The 20,711-nt window shown below is 32.1% G+C and overlaps 1 protein-coding gene across 9 annotated transcripts in view; it reads left to right on the top strand.

Annotated features, from left to right (window-relative positions):
• The first annotated feature begins 1,932 nt into the window (after positions 1 to 1,932).
• The window catches only part of LOC119638633, a 32,119-nt gene continuing 13,340 nt past the window's right edge, over positions 1,933 to 20,711 (top strand). Inside the window, exons 1-3 of one of the 9 annotated variants that reach the window (XM_038035531.1) lie at positions 1,933 to 1,966; positions 2,170 to 2,316; positions 2,487 to 2,664. In XM_038035531.1, the coding sequence (XP_037891459.1) occupies positions 1,948 to 1,966; positions 2,170 to 2,316; positions 2,487 to 2,664 (344 nt within the window). In that variant the 5' untranslated portion in view covers positions 1,933 to 1,947. Of the gene's footprint in view, positions 1,967 to 1,989; positions 2,017 to 2,038; positions 2,083 to 2,121; positions 2,665 to 20,711 lie in introns of those variants that run through there. The other 8 variants (XR_005247468.1, XR_005247463.1, XR_005247465.1 and 5 more) reach the window with 8 other exon arrangements.

Here is a 20,711-nt window from a genome sequence, read left to right on the forward strand (position 1 = left end):
TTTTTTTTTTTTTTTCTAACTTTTAGAATCTCATTTTTCCACTTGTACTTATACAAAGGGATGGATTTTCTTTTTTTTTTTATTTTGATTTTTAATTTTATACCGTTTATTTTTTTATTTCAATTGCGCCCACAAAAAATATTTTATTTTCAGAGAGAAGTGCCTTTATATGTCTACATTTATAATTTTAATACAAGTCTCTACAAAATTAAACAAATCAAGCATTCAAACATACATTTATATATACACACATTATATATATATACATATATACCATAAATTATACAAATATTTAAAATGACAATTAATAAAAATTAAGCAATATTTAAAATAAAAATTAATAATTGTTTTTCTATGATGACAATTAATTAGCATAGAATATATTTCCTTATTCTAGATCAAATTAAAAAAGATCAAAGACAAGTAAATACACAAGACACCCTAGTCTACTTTGATTAGTACAGTTATCCATATAAGTACTTTTCAAGAGAAGGCGCTATATGAGCCATAGTCGAAAAAGTGATCTGATCCGAACCATTTTCAAGGGCGCTGGTCCCTGTATTAAAACATGTCGATGTACCAAATTTAATCAAAATGTGTCAATTATGACAGCCTGTAGGTTGAACAAAATAAAACTAGACAGACAGACAGATGGACAGACAAGCTAACGACAATTCCAAAAATGCTGCTGGCTTGACCGGTATAAAACAGGTTTCAAGTTCTTTTTAGAACTAAGAAGGTGCCTCCAATCATATACCAAAAATAAGTGATGCTTTTCCCCTTACAAAATCATAGATCGAATGCTTGACAAATTTAAGTTCGGAGTTTAGGATAGTATCTCGACTGTTTCTTCTTAGAAAGACATTTGCGTCAATTTAAAAAAAGCACTCAATGGGTGCGCTGCCATACTGCAATGATTCAGATATAGGATTATTTTTCTCGTATTATTTATTTTATTTAAAACGACATTTTGAGGCTCATTACAACATGATTGATTTCACTTAAAAGACAGCATATATTAACTTATTTTTGGGTGCCTATTCCTAGAAACGCAGTTAAGAAAATTAAAACGAAAAGGCTAAACACAATCTCGGCAAGTTGCTGTTTATCGTCTAAATAAATCATAGTAATTAACTAAGCAATGTGTTTAAGCGTTGTTAAGCACAAATAAAAAGCATTTTTGATAAATTGTTACGTGAAGATCCTTTATTTTATTGAGTATTACAAGTAAAAAGTTATACATTTTGCAAATATCACCATTATTTCCATTATTTTATGATATTATTAAATTAATCGAATGTTCTCTTATTTCGTTCTTTTACAAATTCTGCGATCCCTTTATTTTGTTTAACATACGCTTCCATTCATTTACTACATTTTTCCTAAGGGAATATACGATAAGAAAAAAACGCTATAGTCATGAATAATGCAGCATTTGGCAACACTTTGCTTAAAGTAAGAGTGTTTCATTCCGTTGGATTTCTACAAGAAATATAACTGAATTAAGAATAAATAATAAATGTAAAAAATTCCTGAGGGAAGCGAAACTATTTTTTTTATATGTTTTTTACAAAATTTCAAATAAATCAAAATTATGCCAAAAATAGTGTATAACAAAAAATTATTAAGTAAGGTAAATGCAAAACGCCGGCAAGACCGCGATGAAAAAAAAAAAACAATGTTTTGGTTTAAGAAAAAAGTGATCTGAAAGTTAATAACAAAAAAAGAAAACGGAAAGAGGGAGAGAAAAGCTTTCTGAGTATTTTTTATAACCGCAACTATTCAACTACCTTGTTAATATATATAAAGTGGGAGAGGGGCTCACGAACTCTTCTCGATTTGAAGAGAGAGCTTAACTGAGAGTGTCTTAGCTTTTATTATGGAAACGAAGTTAAGTTAGAGAGCATTAGAGCATCTTTTCTACATAGTGTTTGTTTTTGTAGTACAATGTTTGGCCTAATATGTGGTGTGTGCCGCTATTTAAGTATCATTTTAACTGAGTTGATTTGGAACGTCGTAGGAACACCATCTTATTAGCGCTTACTATCTCATTGTTATTGCGTGTATCTTTATTTATTCTGTGTGATTTGCAATTTTCTAATAAAAAATAAATATATATATATACATATATATATATATATATATATATATATTTTGTTCTTTTAAAAGTTCTCAAGTGTCATTTTCGTTGTAAAACGAAAACAACGTATTTGCATAAAAAAAAGTCGTTTCAAAAAAATTATTGCTTTCTAGTGCCAAAATTTTTTTTTATATTAAACCAAAAACTGTTAATAACAAAGCATTGGGTAATTTTGTGTAAGCAAAATTAAATAAAGTTAATTAAAAGGAAAAAAAAAAAAGTTATCTCAACGCACATATTTGTATAACTAAGCGCCCGTGTGTCAGTTTTGTGCATTTATAAAACAATATAAAAAAAAAAAATTCATATTAAGTATTACTTATACGTAAATCTATTTCTGGAATAGTGTGCGGGTTCAGAGACAGTGAATTACAAAAAAAGAAAAAAAAAAGAGAAATACCTGAACAATTAGCAGAAAAAGCGCAAAATAATTTATTAAACGATTTAATTAATAAATGGCCGAAAATAAAGGAATCATGTTGGCAAAATCTGTACAAAAACACGCTGGACGTGCCAAAGAAAAGGTAAAGAAGTTATATTTTCCTTTTCTTCTCCTCCCTTGGGCCACATTTATTGATATTGATAAAGTAATGGGGTGAAAAATATTTATTGCACAACATCAATTAGTACACAGTGTTAATACTCATTACTGTTTACTCTCTTAATTTTTATTTATTTTTTTTATTTTTTTTCAATACTCTCATCTTAACGAACCCTCACAGGTTTGAAGGTTATCAATACGATAGACCCCCTCATTAAGAGAGTGGGGGAGAGAGAGAGAGAGAGAGAGAATAAGAATAAGATGTCCATTATCCCGTTACTCCGCTTTAGTTACTAGCGTTTGCGAAAATTCGCATTCTCTTTGCTTGCCACCGTTAACAGTAATAGAGTAATGTTGTTGCTGTTGTTGTTTTTGTTATTTTTGCTGTTATTGCACAGTGCATTGCTTAACTTGTTTTCTTTCTATTGCTTTAAAAACCAAATATATAAGAGGGGTTTGGTTGGTGTGTTGCTTTTTATTTTGTTAAGTTCGTTAATATAAACTGGTTAGTTAGTTGGCTGGTTGCTTATTTGTTTCTTCATTCAATACGATTGGATTGTTTATATTATTTGCTCATATTTCTCGTCTTACAATCGCTCACGCATACTCCGTCATTTATGTTGCAAGTGCATGAGCACTTGCTTTATTTCATTTCGGTTTCGTGTTATTATTTATAGGCCACTAACTATACATATATATGCATTCTACATGCAGTCTTACCATTTTTATCTGCAATAAACTTTAGTCGGTTTTCGACACCCTCGTATTATGTGCTTAAAGTTAAAGAGCATTTTTCCTAATGTCTATTAGGTAGATGTGAAGCATGACAATAATTATTAAAAATGATATTGATTTCCTCTGACTAATATTTGTTAGAAAAATTTCCAAAAAGGCTTTAAGTAAATGCTTAAATATAAACTTTAGTTTATTATTTCATTTTATTTGTGATTGGCTAAAATGCAGCCACAAAAATGATCTCTTAAACCAGTTACAAGAAGAAATAAAAAGACGGATACACAATCTTTTACAGCAGCATAGGATATTAAAACTTAGAATTTAGGCTCAAGAAATTAAATTCATACACTGTCGTAACAGTAACAGAGAATAATCGCAGAATCTTAAAGGAATATTCACTTGTAATTAAACTTAAATATATTTAACCAGGTTTACAATAGATTAACTTTCCATGGCTTTTCAATACTTACAGCATTATATATTATTATGTATCAGGTTAGTTCCCGAAAAAATGTTTTTTAAATATTTCATCCCACATACATACAACTCGGCAATCCTTAAAGGCACGATATTTTGGCATGTAGGCATAGGTTATGTAAAAATTTATTTAAAAAATTCAGTTAATAATATTGAGTAGCTATTTTCCCAAAAAAAAGTGGTACGTAGACTTTTGACAACAATATGCATTTATTGCTAAATTGATTCTAGGCTTAAAAAACTGATTATGTAATTATATTATTTATTAATATAGGAATTATTATATTGTTTATGAATGAAGTACAGCCAAGCGATTGCAATTTTTGGTTATGACACGAAGCAATCTTGCATTTGATGCCTTCGGTCCGTGAAAATCCTTTGCATCCTAGAAGTTTGCGTCTCTTCATCCTGGGCCATACCATCCGTTTCTAGATTACTGGGTCTTACTTTTTATACGAGCATAACATCTTTCCAAGTTCTGATCTGTGATCACCTACTGTAATGTGTGATTACGCTTGGGCCACCGTGAGGTTAAGCCTTACAGGCAGAAACTCACGTTAAACCCATGCTGCAACTTCTGTAATGTATGATTTGTCCTTTTTATAAAATGCCTATTAAATGAGCACTGCCATATCAATCATGTGATAAAATAGGCTAATACACCAATTGCGACTTTTAATTCTGATCCTACACCTACCCGAAAAGATATTCAACTTCTCCCATACGAACGGAAATTTTCAAATGCAATATCAAACATCGAAAAATTACAGAACAACAAATGAAAAGTAATTTTTTTTTCAATTAGATAAATCCTTTTTTCATAATAAATTCAAAAACAGAGAATTTATCTCCAAGTAACACGTCGAACTTTATCACCCAACGCTTTCAAATGTCAAAAAAGATATAGCTTATCCGGCAAGAGTAATGTCAAGTTTCTTCTTACACACAGGATTTTTTTTGTCTGTGGTTGTGAACCTGCGCTCCGAAGCGTGCACCAAAGCTTTTGCACAAAATTAAGTGGATCTGCATGGTATAGAACTGGCAACGGTATGCAATTGAAGGTTTATAGTTATATATATGATCTGGAGAGGTGTATGCACAACTCACAATTTCTACGACATTAAGGTAACGTGTTATGATATTGAGGGGTTCATAGTACCTTGAGTGTATTCCCGCAACATTGACGTCAATCTTTTTTAGTAGCAATGGAGATATTACCTCCCCTTCTATAAACTTCTTTCGAAACAGAAGTCCGCTGGAGACGGTGGGCAGAGAAATAAATTCTAAGACTAAAGACTTAAAGCACTAGCATCTAAGGCTATTTTGTTTTGTTTGTTGGTTTTATTGAAAGCTCTATCGCATTTGGGATTTGAACCCACGACTATTGAGTGGTTAGTCGAGATCGTTTGAAATAGAAATGATTTCTAAAATAGACTTTAATTCAGCTAAGATACCCAATATCGATCCTTTCATTGTTTAATACCCCGGAAATTTTTTATATAATGTTTGCAAAAATGTTACGACATTAGTTTTGTACTACCCGGGAATGAGAATTAAAGACTCTTTGCGTAGGGTTCTACAATGGGTGGGATTCTGCCTATCATTTGGAAACTGTTTAAAACAAAAATAATCGTATTGTTGATAAGTAACCGATCCGAGTAAAAATTTGCGGCCAACGTTGAAATTCTCTCATCCTAATTCTCTAATTGCGTATTTATGACATATCGAAAGAATCTTTTGTTCTCATTAAATATACCTTAGTGATGGGTAAAAATACTATTCAAACTTGGCTTAACCTTGAAAAGTGTTATGGATGTAAAGATGAATTCGAAGTGCTGCCAAACGGGAAATGTCGCCTATTTTCATTTATATTGGGGGAATCTATATGAAAATACCTACTCTCCAATCTTCTGGTTTTACTATATCATGCGCTTCTTAACAATGCGTAACCCATGCGACTAACCAATCCCAAAAAAAATCTTTGGGTTCATTTCTCGCAGAACTAATCTTGCATCGCTTCGTTTAATGAAGTTATTCGTGTAAGGTTTTTTCAAAATAAGGTATTTTAGGAAAAGGAGTAGTGGCCCGAACTGAACCATTTTCAGCAGCATTTGTCCTTGGGTCAAAACACAGCAGCGTACCAAGTTTCATTAGTATTCCACCAAAATTATGATCGGTTCTTCTGTTGATCACAAGGAAACAAGATGGACACACGGACGGACAAGTTAAAATTGATTCAACAAATGATTTTGAGTCGAACGGTATAATCAAAGGAGAGGCTATCTTAAGTACTTCTGGATGTTTTATATATTGGCACAAACTTGCTGTACTTTTGGACCTTGGATGCTGTAGTTTATAATAACCAGGCATTAAGGGAATGTCTCGTACATGAGTAACAGAGTGATGATCACAGAGATATATAATAATAAATATAACTAAGTAATAAATAAGTAATAAATGTAGTAAAAATGTTTCCATCGATCTAGAGAGAAAAATTTTCATATATTATCGCTTGATAATGGTAGTCGAAAATTGGTTGCAAAAATCGATCTCAACTTTTAACATTAAATGGCGTATAACGTCTTGAGCTTTTAAGCGATCGCAGCGATCTTATGATCACTTTTATTTAATCAGTCAATCTAGAAAGCCAAGACATCTACCAACTAATCTAAAACAGCTCTGTTAAGTAGTTAGAATTAAGATATGACGGGACTTGGAAGTCTACTTCGCTCAAATTAGGAAACGTAAAATATTTCGGTGGATATATCATGGACCTCTATGAAAATATCTTCCAAACAAACTAAACCAATGCATATTCGGAAACTATTTTTAACAAATTTTTGAAATCTGATATGTTAGGATAAACCGACTATGGAGAAAAGGTTAAATTCGAGACTCTGGTGGCCGGTTAAATTTGAATTTATGTTTACACAATTCAATCTACACTGGCAAATATTGAGATTTTTGAATCCAATTGATGCTAAAGTCTGGTATTAGTTTTAATATTGTTTCAAGATTCACTTTCAGCTTAGATATAACAATTTTGAGAAACTTTTGAATTATTTCTTTGAAATATTATTCAATCCGTACTCTCTGCAATCTCTTGCGGTGACATATACTTTTTACATTTAAATGCTTTTGTGACAATTTATCTTAAGATTTACTTACCTTTGATCTATATATATATGCACACATATATATATATTAGTTTGGGGAAAAAGAAATCCATTATTTTTATATGAACTTCAGGACATTATTTAACATGTTTCGGATTGTCCGATTTAGGTCAAATATGCACCGTTTTGTTGTATGATTTGTTGCCATTTTAAAGGTAACTTCAAAATGCCTCTCTCATAGAAGTCCTGGTCTCTATTTGCAAAAAACTCTATATATATGACAAACATTTATTTTCGTAAAGTAATTACCAAATTTCATTCTAATTTGTGTGGTGAGATCATTTAAATGTTGCAGAATTTTTTTTTTTTTTTTTTTTTTAAATACATAATAACGACGAGAGCAATTTTTTTTTTTTTTAATTTTTAAAAAAAAAAAAAAAAAAAAAAGCAAAAATCAGAGTTGAATGACCAATTAATGAATACAACTCTGCCAAATTATAATACTAATGCATGAGACATGCTTTGCTTTTCATTCTTCATGCGCACTATCAATGACCTTAAGAAAGTCAAGATGCTAAAGAAACGTGACTTCCTGTTGTTTTCTTAAGCTACAGACTTAGTACAATAGTTAGCTAAACTATAAGAGCAAAAAAAAAAAAAAAAAAAAAGAAATAAAAAAAAAATGTAATTCCCTGAACGATTTATATACGTACGTATGTATATTATTGCTTACGAATATGAAAATTGATTAGTTTTTACACTTTTATTTCAATCTTTTCTTATATATAATAATGGCTGTTACCTATAGCCGCTTGATAAGTAAAATGAAAAAGTCAAACATGTTTAATAGACAGTGAGAAAAATGATGCAAGCCTTAAAACGAATCTTGGATACTTGATCGCTTTAGCTGGTATATAAGATGATAACGATTTTAAGGCACAAAAAAAAGACTTAACTAAAATCGGGTGAAAGTCGGAGGGGAATTAACTTTACTCGGAACAGTTATAAACAGTTTCAATTATTATTAAATATTTTTGCTATATTTTCAAGTTTGTAAAAAAAAAAAACGATTGTCTAAAAAGTATTGAGTCCGTTACTAAAATGAATATGCATTTTTTAAGTCCATGAAATTTGATCGTTTTTTTTTTTGAAATCACTTAAGATATTCAAATTTGATTTGTTATTTGAATTTTTGATATATGTAATGCAATGCCGCGATTAACCGCAATGGAAATAAAGTTTATAAGTGAATCTCGTGTCTCTAAGCCATTAGATCTCAGTATTAAAATTTCTATTTGATAAAAAGTGCATTTTTAAGAAACCCGGCAAAGGATGGACAGTTGGACCGACATAAATTTAGCATGGCTTATTAACGCATCGTACGTGGAGAGGTATCAAAAGAAATTGCAAAATTAATATAACCGCATCTTTCCGTGTTGGTTGGTTTTAAGAAATGTGAAGAAAACAAGTTGTACAACTATCATTATTATGGTGATTATTATTGATGTAGTTGGGGCTGGACCATGAAGTTTAAAGTCAAGTCTTGTATTTAGTTTTGCTTAGAGTTGTTGCTGCATTATATTCATCTCTTGGTGTATATGTGTGTGTGCGTGTGCGCATGTGCGCTTGCGCTTGTTTGTGTGTAATAATTGTTTTTTTAGGAGAACCAGGCAAACTATCACGGTTTCATGTAAAACATGCAAAAATTTTTATTATTATTTTGTTTTTGTTGTTATTATTTTGTTTAATCACGTTTGACTACATTTTTGTTGCTCTATTAATGGAGTTTACTGCCCACTACTAGCAAGCCAACAACATCTCCTCCTCAAGGTTAATGGCAGCAGGATGTATAGAAAATCGACAAAAAAGGTTTAATAAGAGCGAAAATAAACTCAAATTCCACGTTTCAATCATTTCGATAGTTTTAGATAGATAGCCAGACCTATTGGTTAGTGACGTTTACTTATTAATTCTGGTCCTTTGCCTTTGAAACCGATACGTCAAGGGCTTTTCCTGGGTACATCATTATGAAGACTTAACTGCGCGACGCCCAATAGTACATGGAGCGAGAGAATGCACTTCCAACGCTCCCAGGTCGGTTAATGTTCGACTTCTAGCTGGAGATAAATATATGGATCTGTTCAATCCTTGTTGAGAGCGAGGCCTGTCTAACCTCCGCCCTTTCTTTAGGTCAAGCAATTGGTTGGAATGCAGCTCCACATAAACGGTTAAGATTTTCTAGAATGTACACAAAGACCTTAGTCAGTCTATCCCGCCGACCTCCCTCTCTCTTTTAGGTACATATCCTCTAAATCTTATCTATCATTGTGAATGTATGTATGTGTGGGTGTGGCGATGGAGTGTGGATGTTCCTTAAGTGGTCGATAAAACACAAACAAACAAAAAATATAAATTTTTCTTTGGCTAATTATACAGTTCTTCTTCCTTACCTTACAAGCATTAATACTTTCCTGGCGGAAATTGTCTACGTTTTTCTCTATATCCTCTACAACAACCTACTCTTACTTATAATTTCTTTTCACTTATACAAATGTAAAAAAAAAAATAACAAAAATAAAAGAAACAACTTTATTGACCATCAGCACAAGTCGCCACGAAACATGTCTATGTGTATATATATATATATATATATGAGCAAGATATAATAAAAACTTTCACTTGAGTTTATAAAAATAAACTGTATGACTGATTGTCTGCCAACGCTTGCTGCTGCTAACACGATAACATAGCGTGGAAAACAAAGCGTAGCTTAACGGTAAATCCAAGTCTTCAATTGGCTAATGTTTAAGACATCATTGTTGCTTCAAAAAAAAAAAAAAAAAGCAAAAAAGAAAGACCAAAACGTATATCAAAAGTGAGAGTGTAATTTATGTTAATGATTATCGGCCAGAAATGCAATTCAAGTTTCTAGAAGAAATTCTCAAATATTTTGAAATTAAAAAAAAAAAACAAAAAAATAAAAAAACTGTTAATCTTTACTCTCACTTTGATATAATTAAAATGTTTTGGATACCAAGTTAGATTGCGTCTCTTGGGAAATGGGCGAGCAGGTGTAGGAGCACAATCTTCGGCTTTGCCACAATCTAAAAGAGTAAACTTTTGAAAATATTTCAGAAAGATAAGTAAAAGCACTGTAGTAGGTCACGGTCAACCTTTATAAACCCTACATCACTCTGCAGGAACTTCAAAATGAGGCATTATGGCAGTAAGGACCGTTTTTAATTGCGTTCGTCCTTGGGGACTAGCCAAATTTTGTTGAACCCAAGAAAACAAGACGGACAGACGGACGGACAAGCTTGAGTCAATTCAGAAATTTGATACTAATTCGTTTAGTGTTATGAAAAAAGGGGCTATCTCAAGTCCTTCCAGAAGTTGGATACATCCGCATCAACTCATTACGTCCTTGCATGTGGTTTAAGGTATAACAAATTAAAAGGAAAATTGATGAAAAAGATCGGCAATAATATCTAAACGCCCTACTCGCATGTGAAACCTTGCCTTGTTTAACATTTATTTTTCCTTCATTAGTCATGTAAAGCCTTAGGCCCTTACTTAGTTACTACATTATAACATAACATAAGTGAGTATACAAGTCAGGTAGATGGCTGCGAATGTAATCGTCTTGCTCCTACCAGCAAAGAATCATCGAAACATTTCAAAGTCAGTGCTAAGGTATTCCAATATCTAGAAAAGTAAAAGATGCTTGGACCGATTAGGTAGAGAAACGTGAAAGAGTTTCTATTCGATCTAGAGAACTGCAGCCGTTCTTTTCAAAGACTTGGGGACATTTATGTCCTTATTCCTTAAACTCTTGGTTCAAGAATACAATTCTTTAACCTAAATTACTAACTATAATACTCAAATTATAAAAGTATTCCTAGCTTATAAAGAGGGAGAATATCTCTTCTTAAGCTCTTGAGAGTATGATCGCAGTTATAATCTTAGCTAAAGGTGTAAATAATTAAAAAGGAAATATTTTTTTTAAAGTATTCAACAAGGGCATCAGAATATATGCCCTTTTCTTTCTCTTCCTAGAGTTTGCCTCCATTATTTTATCGGTTAAAAAGGGGTAATGCTTTCCCCCGGGCTTTTGAGAAAAAAAAACACAAAATTTTTTGACGATTTTTCGAAAATGAAAAGAAAGGTAATGAAATAATTATATTCGAGGCAGTTATTAACCTTGCATTTGGATATTAACAGAAAAAATTATTTTTGATAAATATTAAAAGATGGCAACACTGGAGCCATTATCGAAAGGCACGTCTAATTTTCAGGGGTTCTGTTGCATTCAGCTATTTAATGGACAAGTCCACAGCTACAGAAGTAGGTAGGACTTTTCTAGAAATAATGATGATATGGCCTCAGGTCACTCAGGAGATTCGGAAGAATTGCAAATTCATAATTAACATCGAAATCTTTATCCCAAACATTTAAGCATCGATCACTTTTGATTCGTTTTTATGCTCCTATCTACTCAAAGGTTGTCTCGATATAGCTACGCTAACGTATATTGTTGTTTAGCAATGCTTTCAAATGAACGCAAACACTTTCTAAAGACATCTGTTATTGTCGTAGAGAATTTGAAATCAACAGGTAAGACGGCATTAAGCTGCAACTTCGCAATAGGAATTTAGGTGACTAAATCGTTTTGGAGACTTTCGTTTCAAAGAAAATTTTATATAACAATGCAATGAATGTTTTTCTCCCAAAAATTTGTAGAGTTGTGTCTGTCCTCCTTTAAAATCAGCCTTTGGTTTGTTAACTTTTACTTCGATCGTAACAAGTATTTACCGTTCTTTGTTAAAGCAATATGTATGTGTGTAATATATGATCAATATTACAGCCCGAGCTTAAACTTGAATTGATTGTCGCGAACGACTATGATTTAAACTTGAGTTAATTTCTTGTTAGTTTTCGCAAGTAGTGGACAAAGGGATAGGTTTAGTTGCCATGTGCTCCAAAACTCGCTGGACGTAAAATAGCCGAGGCTCACTTAAGCTGAATTCAGATAGGAAAGGTGGAAAGTTGGAAGCCTTACGTGATATCTGCGCCATGGTTACTGAGTCCCGTTTCTTGTTGACAATTTTGTATGATTTAGTATTATTTATATATATCCGATAAATATTGTAAATGTTTCTATTTATTAGTATTATTTTTTTTCTAAGATAGGTGTGCGGTGTACCTGTGGCCGTTTTAATGGCTTGATACTTCCTCAATCCCTAATCTTCTCTCTCTGCTCATTTTTATACCCTACACCGCCTGTGGTACAAGGTGTATATTAAGTTAATGTTGATGTATGTAACACCCAGAAGGGCTTAAGATAGACTCCATGTTTTATTACACCGATCGATTCAGAACCATTTTCTGAATTGATCTAAGCCTGTCTGATGTGTGTCCATGTAAATTTGTGCTCAAGCTATAGGTTGCAATTTTTGAGATATTTTGATAAAATTTGGTACAAAGACGTACTTTGGTCCAGCGACGAACGCTATTGAAAATGGTACGGATCGGTCGACTTTTACGACCACTCCTCATATAACGCACTATTCTGAAAAGTCATGTGGAAAAAATTCTCAAAATTCTCAAAATTTCTCGACAAAAATGATTAAGCAGTAGCATGTCGGCATTCCAAAACTTTGGACAGGCTGAGCTAGTTGTTGAAACCTCTTTCATAACACGAAAGCTGAAGTTCATGCGACAAAAAGGTTTAATTTTCAATGCTTCATGATGAAAATTACACCATAATAGTAACTAAAGGTAAAAAAATTAATTGTACCAAATTTGGACCATCCCGGTGCATTCTTTGGATCCTACCCTAATAAGGATTTTCACGCAAATTAATCCTTAGCAGAAAAGTCTAAGTTGTAATAAGTGGTGATGCAAATTGACCCATAATAATAAGTTTATACGAAAATGAAGCCTACAAAATTTGGACCATCTACGCGCCTATTTTTGGATCCTGTCCTATGTAAAGATTGAAGTTGTATTATATTGGGCTGCGTTTTGGGCCCGCTTCTCCATAAATACGCATTAAGAATTATGTTAGACGATGTGGTGTACGGTATTTAACGGTCGGCCTTGCCCAGCTATAATGTTCTTGCTTTTTTTTTAATTTTAATTTTACTAAGCCTATTTTATTGTTTGTGATCACGAGTAGGATCTTTGATAGTTTATTTCTTTTTCTGTAATTATTTTTATTGCTGGCGCTCTATTTGAGTAAAATTTCATTTCGACAATTGTTTCGAATTAATATTATTTGTGTAAAAATTAATAAAACCATAGAGGAGTAATTGTTTTCGGACAGAAGCAAGCGACGAATAATATTTACATTTCTATATATATTGGTAAATTTATGGAAGAAAAATGCAGTTATTTTGTGATGTAGAAATACATCAGTGAAGGAAAATTCATCCCACTGAACGCTAAACATTCAAGTTGTTTTATGAAATATTTATTACTATTTGCATATTTTCGTAGCCTTTCCTGAGTTTTTTTGATAATAATGAATAACTTTCACACTAACCAATTACGAGTTGACGTTTTTATATACATTATGAAGAACATCTTCCGAGAGACCATCCAATTCACGATCGCTTATAGAAGAATAGATGAATAGATCTAAATGAAACATTTTCATCTATACGCATAGAACAACGCCTCTCGATAGAGGCGCTACAATTTTTACACATCACCCGATGTACCATTTGGCGGAATAAAATCCATTATATCGGAATAGAATAGATTGCCTAATTATAGACTCCCGAAGAAGAAAGATCTAATGAAGACCACAGTGCCAAGAGGAAGTTATGAAGAAAATATTTCTCACCATGACGGTGTGGAAAGAGACGGTGGGTAATTACTTTGTTGTTTACTTATGTTGGTTCGCAACCCGTGAACAATATATGTCGAGATGATAAGCGGCTAAAGCAACAGGCCGATAACTCTTGCCCACATATATAGCAAGAGTATAATATACACATGTGAGAGGTAGGTTGCCGAGTCAGAAAGTGTAAATGATATCTCCACCTGTTCTAATATCTTCTGGACCTTGCGGTAATAAACTCGAGGATTTGGCTGAGGTCCTTTGTAATGTGGGCAATAAAAAAGGTCGACCTAGTAATGACTTATTACAGCAAAGTTTATAGGCGAGAAAACGTGAAGGTGGTCTTCATCTTATTTTTTACCTTTTGTATACGAAAAGATACTAGCGGCTATTGGTCTATATTTTCATACAGATTGAGGTGCAAAATACCACTGCTTAAGGGATAGAATAGCACATAGAGGTCACGTAGCAAATGCAATGATCCAATGCACAAATGATCCTTTACGTTAAAGCGCTAAAAATAATTGTTTCATGGATTTCCATGTTTTGTAATGTAATGAAAAGTATTATCTATGGTTGAAGTATGATATTATTGTACGCAGCAAATCTGTGGAACTCAGGGAACGATTTCGCATACAAATTTTGGCATACAAATATATCAAAATGATTTCTTCAAAATTAAAGAAAAACTCTTATGTGGTAGCTGCACCCATTTCCATTTTCCGGTTTCTTATTTTTGTTTTTGTTTTTTTTTTTTTTAACTAAAAATTCATGCATTTAAGTGTTAAAAGAAAAATTGAAATTTTTTTTTTAAGAAAATCAAAATTCATTAAAAAATTTTTCAAAAATTTTATAATTTAATTAACAAAAGAAAAAAAAAATAAAGTAATTAACATAACATATGGATGGCATTACAACAAATGGAAAGTCAAGCAATATTTTGGCGTTGAACTAAACATTTTTTCTATTTTGGTTATATTTGACTTTTAGAAAAATATCAGTATTTGGCATTTAAATTTATTTTAACAGAAAAAAAAGAAGGACCGAAAAAGAAAAAAAAAAAACAAATATCTAACAACAGAAGTTCAATAAACAACAGACAAGTTGAACAAAAGATATCCGCCATTGCCAATGAAATGTCAATTTGAGAGAAAGATCTCTTGGTTCGTATCACAACTAAGGAAAGTTATAATTATAGAAACATATGAAAAAGCGTTTGTGTAAATTTCCTGAAGAGGAAAATCAAATAGAAAAACAATTGTGTATATAAATGAAAATAAAAAGTAAAAAGTAAAACGAGACACAAAAAAAAAAAAAAACGAAAATGAAAAGAGACGAAAATCTAAAATGTTTTAAAGAAAAGAAAAACAAAACGAATATTAGAAAATACGCTAAAAATTGACGTTTTTAGTACACGCATCGTTATAAGTTAAAGATTATAAAAAACGATAATGATGACGATGATGAATATCATAATGATGATCAAACAAATGATGATGATAGTCTAGAGAAACATTGCAAGGTATCTATCTATTTTTAATAAAAACATTATTGTCGCCGTCGGCCAACATCAGCATCGGTGTCGGTTTCGGTATCGGCATCACCATCGTCATAGCCATCGTTGCCGGCATCGCCATCGTCATCGTCATCATCTTGAGTATAACATTACTGATAAACACGCCCAAGCAGCGCGGGAGAAAGATCACTTGGTGTTTTCTCTTTAATTTAAAAAAAAAGAAAAAAAAAATATAATTTTCATGCTAAATTTCTTATCATATCTAGTCATCACATAATTTAGCCTCAACGAGATTGATTTTAACTTTTTCGCAAATGTTCGTCTTCATATCCGCAATAGTTTATTTTCTAAACGTAGTACAAGTAGCCGATTACTATTTCATTTTCTGTTATACCCTACATCGTTTATTATGCAATCGAATATTAAGTTTGTGCAGATGGACGCAACACCCAGAAGTACTTGTACCCTTTCTATAATGCCGGTCAATTCGAAAAGATATCTAAGTTTCTCTGTTCGTCTGTCCATCTGTCAGTCTTTGTTTTCTTGTGTTTTACTTACAGCGGGCAATGAGACGATTCGTTTTCAATAGCTTTCCTCCTTGGGCCACAACACGTCGGGACAGTAAATTTTATTAAAATATATAAAAGATCGTGTCTTTTAGTTTGAATATAAAAATACCTGAACAGAGATGAGAAGTGCAATAGGGCCGATGGACAGACGGACAGACAAACTTAGATAGAGAACGATCAAAAGACGCGGAAATCAAAGGTGTTCTCAGTTTTGTTATACAGACGTGCAGGCGTTGAAGGCATGTTCTTTGACGTGTTTCGGCCATTTACAAAGCTGCCATTTTGCAAGTTTGTAGACGATATCTTCTTTTTGACGAACGGGAGGGCGCGTACCAGAGATACTACTCAGTTTAGCAGACGGACACATGGACAGACGGACAGATGGACGGTTGGACATGCTTAGATGCATTCCGAATTTGAAGATGGTCAAAAATTTATATACTTTATGGTTTCAAGTGTTCTATATGGATTTGGCCCATTTTCAATGCCAACCTGCGCGCAAGAAATCCTAATGCTTCTTTCAAATTTTAAGCCGCTTGCTTCATTTTTGAGTGTTTACAACTGACGGATGGACGGAGAGACTTAAATCAAATTAGGAATTTGATGCTGATGAGGGCTATATTTGCTCTCTCTCTCTCTCTCTCTCTCTCTCTCTCTCTCTCCCCCTCTTTCCCTCTCTCTTTCTCTCTCTTCCTCCCTCTCTCCATTTGTAGCTTCTTTCCGGCCGTTTCGACAAAATGAATATATCAATCAACCTTCGGGGATGGATAGAAGAAGCCATGTATTCATTAAGAGCTTTGAAATTTTGTATAATATTTAATAAACTAAACTTTTGCTAAAATGAAAAGGACCGGGCAAAAGAGTAGTAAACAGGCACTTAAGTTGAATTAGAGTAAAAGCAAAAATTTAGTGGTTTTTTTTTGATTGAAATTTCGCCCTAAGGCGGATGTATTTCTTTTCTCTTTTTCTTTTCTGCTGTTTAGTTATTTATTTAGATTTTTGGCATAAAAATATTTTTAATATTTTTATATATATATTTTTTTTCCATTTTACGCGTTTTTTCTTCTTTTCATGTCTATGACCGGCACAAATTTTTCATGTGCACATACATATCATTTTCTTTCTCTTGATTCGTTTTCCTTTGCCCGGTATTTATGCTCGAAACCTAAATTTTTCTGCTTTTAAATATACCATCGGGCGAAAATCAGCGATTTTCTCATTCTTATGCCTTTTCACACAATTTATAGCCAAAAAAATAACATTTTTTTTTTTTTTGTTTTTGTTTTTCTTCTTTAATAAACGCTCAACAACGAAAATAAATATTTTATCTTTACGCAAAATTATGAAACTGTGTCATCGTCATCATTATCATCTTCATCATCTTCATTATTTTCATTGTACGTTGTCTTTTTATTTTTATTGGTATTTAGCTGTGTATAATATTTAATGAATTTTTCCCGATTTTTTCATCGCGTATTTTTCACTTTTTTTTTTTTACGGTTTAATCGACAATCGAAAGTGTTATCTATAAAGATTTTTTAATTTTTCCGTTATTTTTTTTTTTTTTTTGCGTAAGGAGCAAAGTTCAAATGAACGGTTTTTTTTTTTTTTTTGATTTCTGATAAGGAATTTGGTGTCAATCGCTACCTGATCCGTTTGCAGCTTAGAAAAAATGTATATATATATATATGTTTTTTTTTTTTTGAGTAGGAAATAATTATTGTGTTGATTCGATTTGTCGCGTGGTAATCTTTGGTTGATCACTCTCACTAGGAGAAGAAGTCAGTATGCAAAAGCAATTTTATTGTGGAAAAGAAAACTATCATAAAGAGATACTCCAGTGAAAGATCACAATTATGAAACATTTACTGGCTTGCAGTTAGCTCACCGTGCGTAGCTCACACTTTTCTGTTTAACATAAGATCGATTAACTTCACACTTTCTTCGCATCGTTGCTAAGATTGGGGAGTTGAAGTCACTTCGCTTCACTTCGTGCAGTTATTATATGAGAAGTGGTCGAAAAAATGTTCAATGTTCAAGACACGTTCATGCATCAAATTTAATCAAAATATTTCAAAAATTGTAAACTGTAGGTTGAACGCAATGAAAAGAAGACAGACAGATGGGCAACCAACCTTAGAAAGATGTAATAAAAGATGAATGAAATTCAAGTCGTCCTGGCTGTAGTGCATATTCGGACAGACGGACAGACGAGCCGAAGTCGATTCAGACAATGATTGCATATAATGAAAGGCAGGTCAAGTCCTCCTGCTTGTTGTGTATATACATCCCCACAAGCTTAATCTATCCAGTGGTGTAGTGGTATTATATTATTATTATTATGGAATTGCTAAGTGCTGATCAAATACAAAACAAATTCGAAAATTGTTTTATAAAAGAAAAAGTATAATTCAGCTCATGCGCGCACTATTGTCCGCACCAGAAGTTGCTGTTGGCCTTGCACTGGAAAAGGAAAAACATGCATTGAAAAGTGTCTGGCTAATGTAATAAGGAAACATTATTCCGGATTAATACAATTAAAAAGTATTTACTTGGATGCATGAGAAAAATGATTAGTGCTGGAAAATTTGCGGATTGATTAGATTTAAAGTTCCTGCATTTCTTTACAAAGAAAAGGAATCTTAGCAAAGGTACAATTGCATTTACAGATAAGACATTATGTCGAAAGGAGCAATTAGCGTAAGGGCTTGATGAGCGTTTTTTACCAATTTCATTATCGACCTTTATACTTTCTCTCCTTATAAGGGCTTGATGACAACATTTATTTATGTGTTAGGGTCTACAAAATAGACCTATGTGATTCAAATTTTCTATAGTAAATTGTTTTAGTTATTTTGCTACTGTTTTCACCATAAAGTATTACAAATTAAACGGCTTTTCTGAAGGGCTTAATATTCGTGAGAAATCTTATAGGAAGTGGGTGAGGTCCAAGAAATGGATTCAGGTATCTCAAATCCAATCCACTTAATTTTCATGTTAAATTACTATCATGAACAAATTTTCATCATAAAAGCATGACAATTAGGCTTTTTTTTTTGGCATATAAGGGTTTACCTCTCCTGCAAACACTTTTATGCAGGGATATCGAAGAAATAGACTAATGTGGTCCAATTTCGGCAAGATTAATCTCTTTGTCAATTTATTAATATGAATCAATTTCCATCATGAAAACTATACCCGTTTACCATATATAGTTTCAATCTTCGCAAGAAGGTTATAGGAGAGTAAGTTCAAAAAACTGAACCAACCGAAACAAACTCTTCATACCAATTTGGTACCGCGAAGTTTTATCGAAAAATTTTGAAAATTGCATATTTTTTATATCCAACGCCTTATTTTGAAAGAAGTGCGCGTATTCGGAACATTCCTACTTAGGCCAAAATACCTCAATATATCAAATTACATCAAAACATCTCGAAAATTGCAAGCTACTAGAGGTAGAACACAAGAACATATGAACAGACGTTAGACGGACAGATGGACAGACAAGCTGAGATTGATTCAGAAAATGACGGACGGACAGACAAGCTTAGATTGGTTGAGAAAGCGATTCTCAATCAATAAAATTTGTGTCTTTCTTAAGTCTGAGTGTCACATAGATCCGCACAAACTAAATATACCTTGTACCAAAAATTGCGTAGCGTATAATTAGATGATAAATCATTTAACTTTGCCAATCTGAACGGTATGAACTCGAGTAAACTAATTTCTTGTTCTTAAAAGAAAAGCAAAGGGCAACACACATATATCCTAACTAAGGTTTCCAATGCACATTTTTCAATGTAAAAAAAGTTACTACTTCACTGTTATATATATATGTAGATATATTTGATAAAACTTTAGCGCACTTTTAAGATAAAGTTGAAAACTTCCTCTTAAATTACATGTTAATTAAAAAACTGAGTTCTCTTTGTAATTTTTAGTAATTGAATTGAAATCTTTTATGGATAAAGTTCTCTTTTCTTAATAATAAATAATAAAAGAAATAAATAAAGAAAAGGAAACTTCAAAAATGCAAAAAAAAATATCTCAACAAAAAATGTTTATTGCATTTAAACTCAACTATATACGCACACACACACACACACACACACAAATACGTAGTAAGAGTAAAAATATCATAAACTCGCTGGTACGGCTTTAGTTAACATAATTGCATTAAAAATTGAAATGAAAAAAAAAAAAGAAATTATTTGGAGTAGAGAAGAAGTCATCAAGCAAACAGATAAATAATTCATTGCATAGAATACAAATTGATGCATAAAAGTTTTTTTTTATTCTCTTTGCAAATCGAATAAATAAAGTTTCAAGTTGAAAATATTATTAAATTAAATGACAATAGTTAAGGAAAAGAGAAAGAAACTCGTAAGGTTTCTAGGATCATCTTCTCTCTATCCGTTAGTAAGAGAAGAATATTTTGCATTGATTGTGAATGTGTGAATGCAAGTGAATTCCCATTGCAAATGTATCTATGTAAGAAAATTTTGTTTTCTTATTTCTTCTTTTTTTTTTTTTTTTGTATTTTTAATATCAGAAAAACTAACCATTCAAAGATATTAAAATTAAATATAAATTGCATTCTTCTTCTTATATAAACAATTTCGCGAATGAAAGGAAAGAGCAAAAAGCTGGCTTTTTACAGTACAATAATAATAATAACAATAAACTGTAGAAGAATACTCGAATTATTCAAGTACATAAAGCGAATTTATTGCAATTTATAAATTACAAAAAAAAAAAAAAAAAAAAAAA

The sequence above is a fragment of the Glossina fuscipes genome, unplaced genomic scaffold (assembly GCF_014805625.2).
Source record: "Glossina fuscipes isolate IAEA_lab_2018 unplaced genomic scaffold, Yale_Gfus_2 91, whole genome shotgun sequence".
Lineage (NCBI taxonomy): Eukaryota > Metazoa > Arthropoda > Insecta > Diptera > Glossinidae > Glossina > Glossina fuscipes.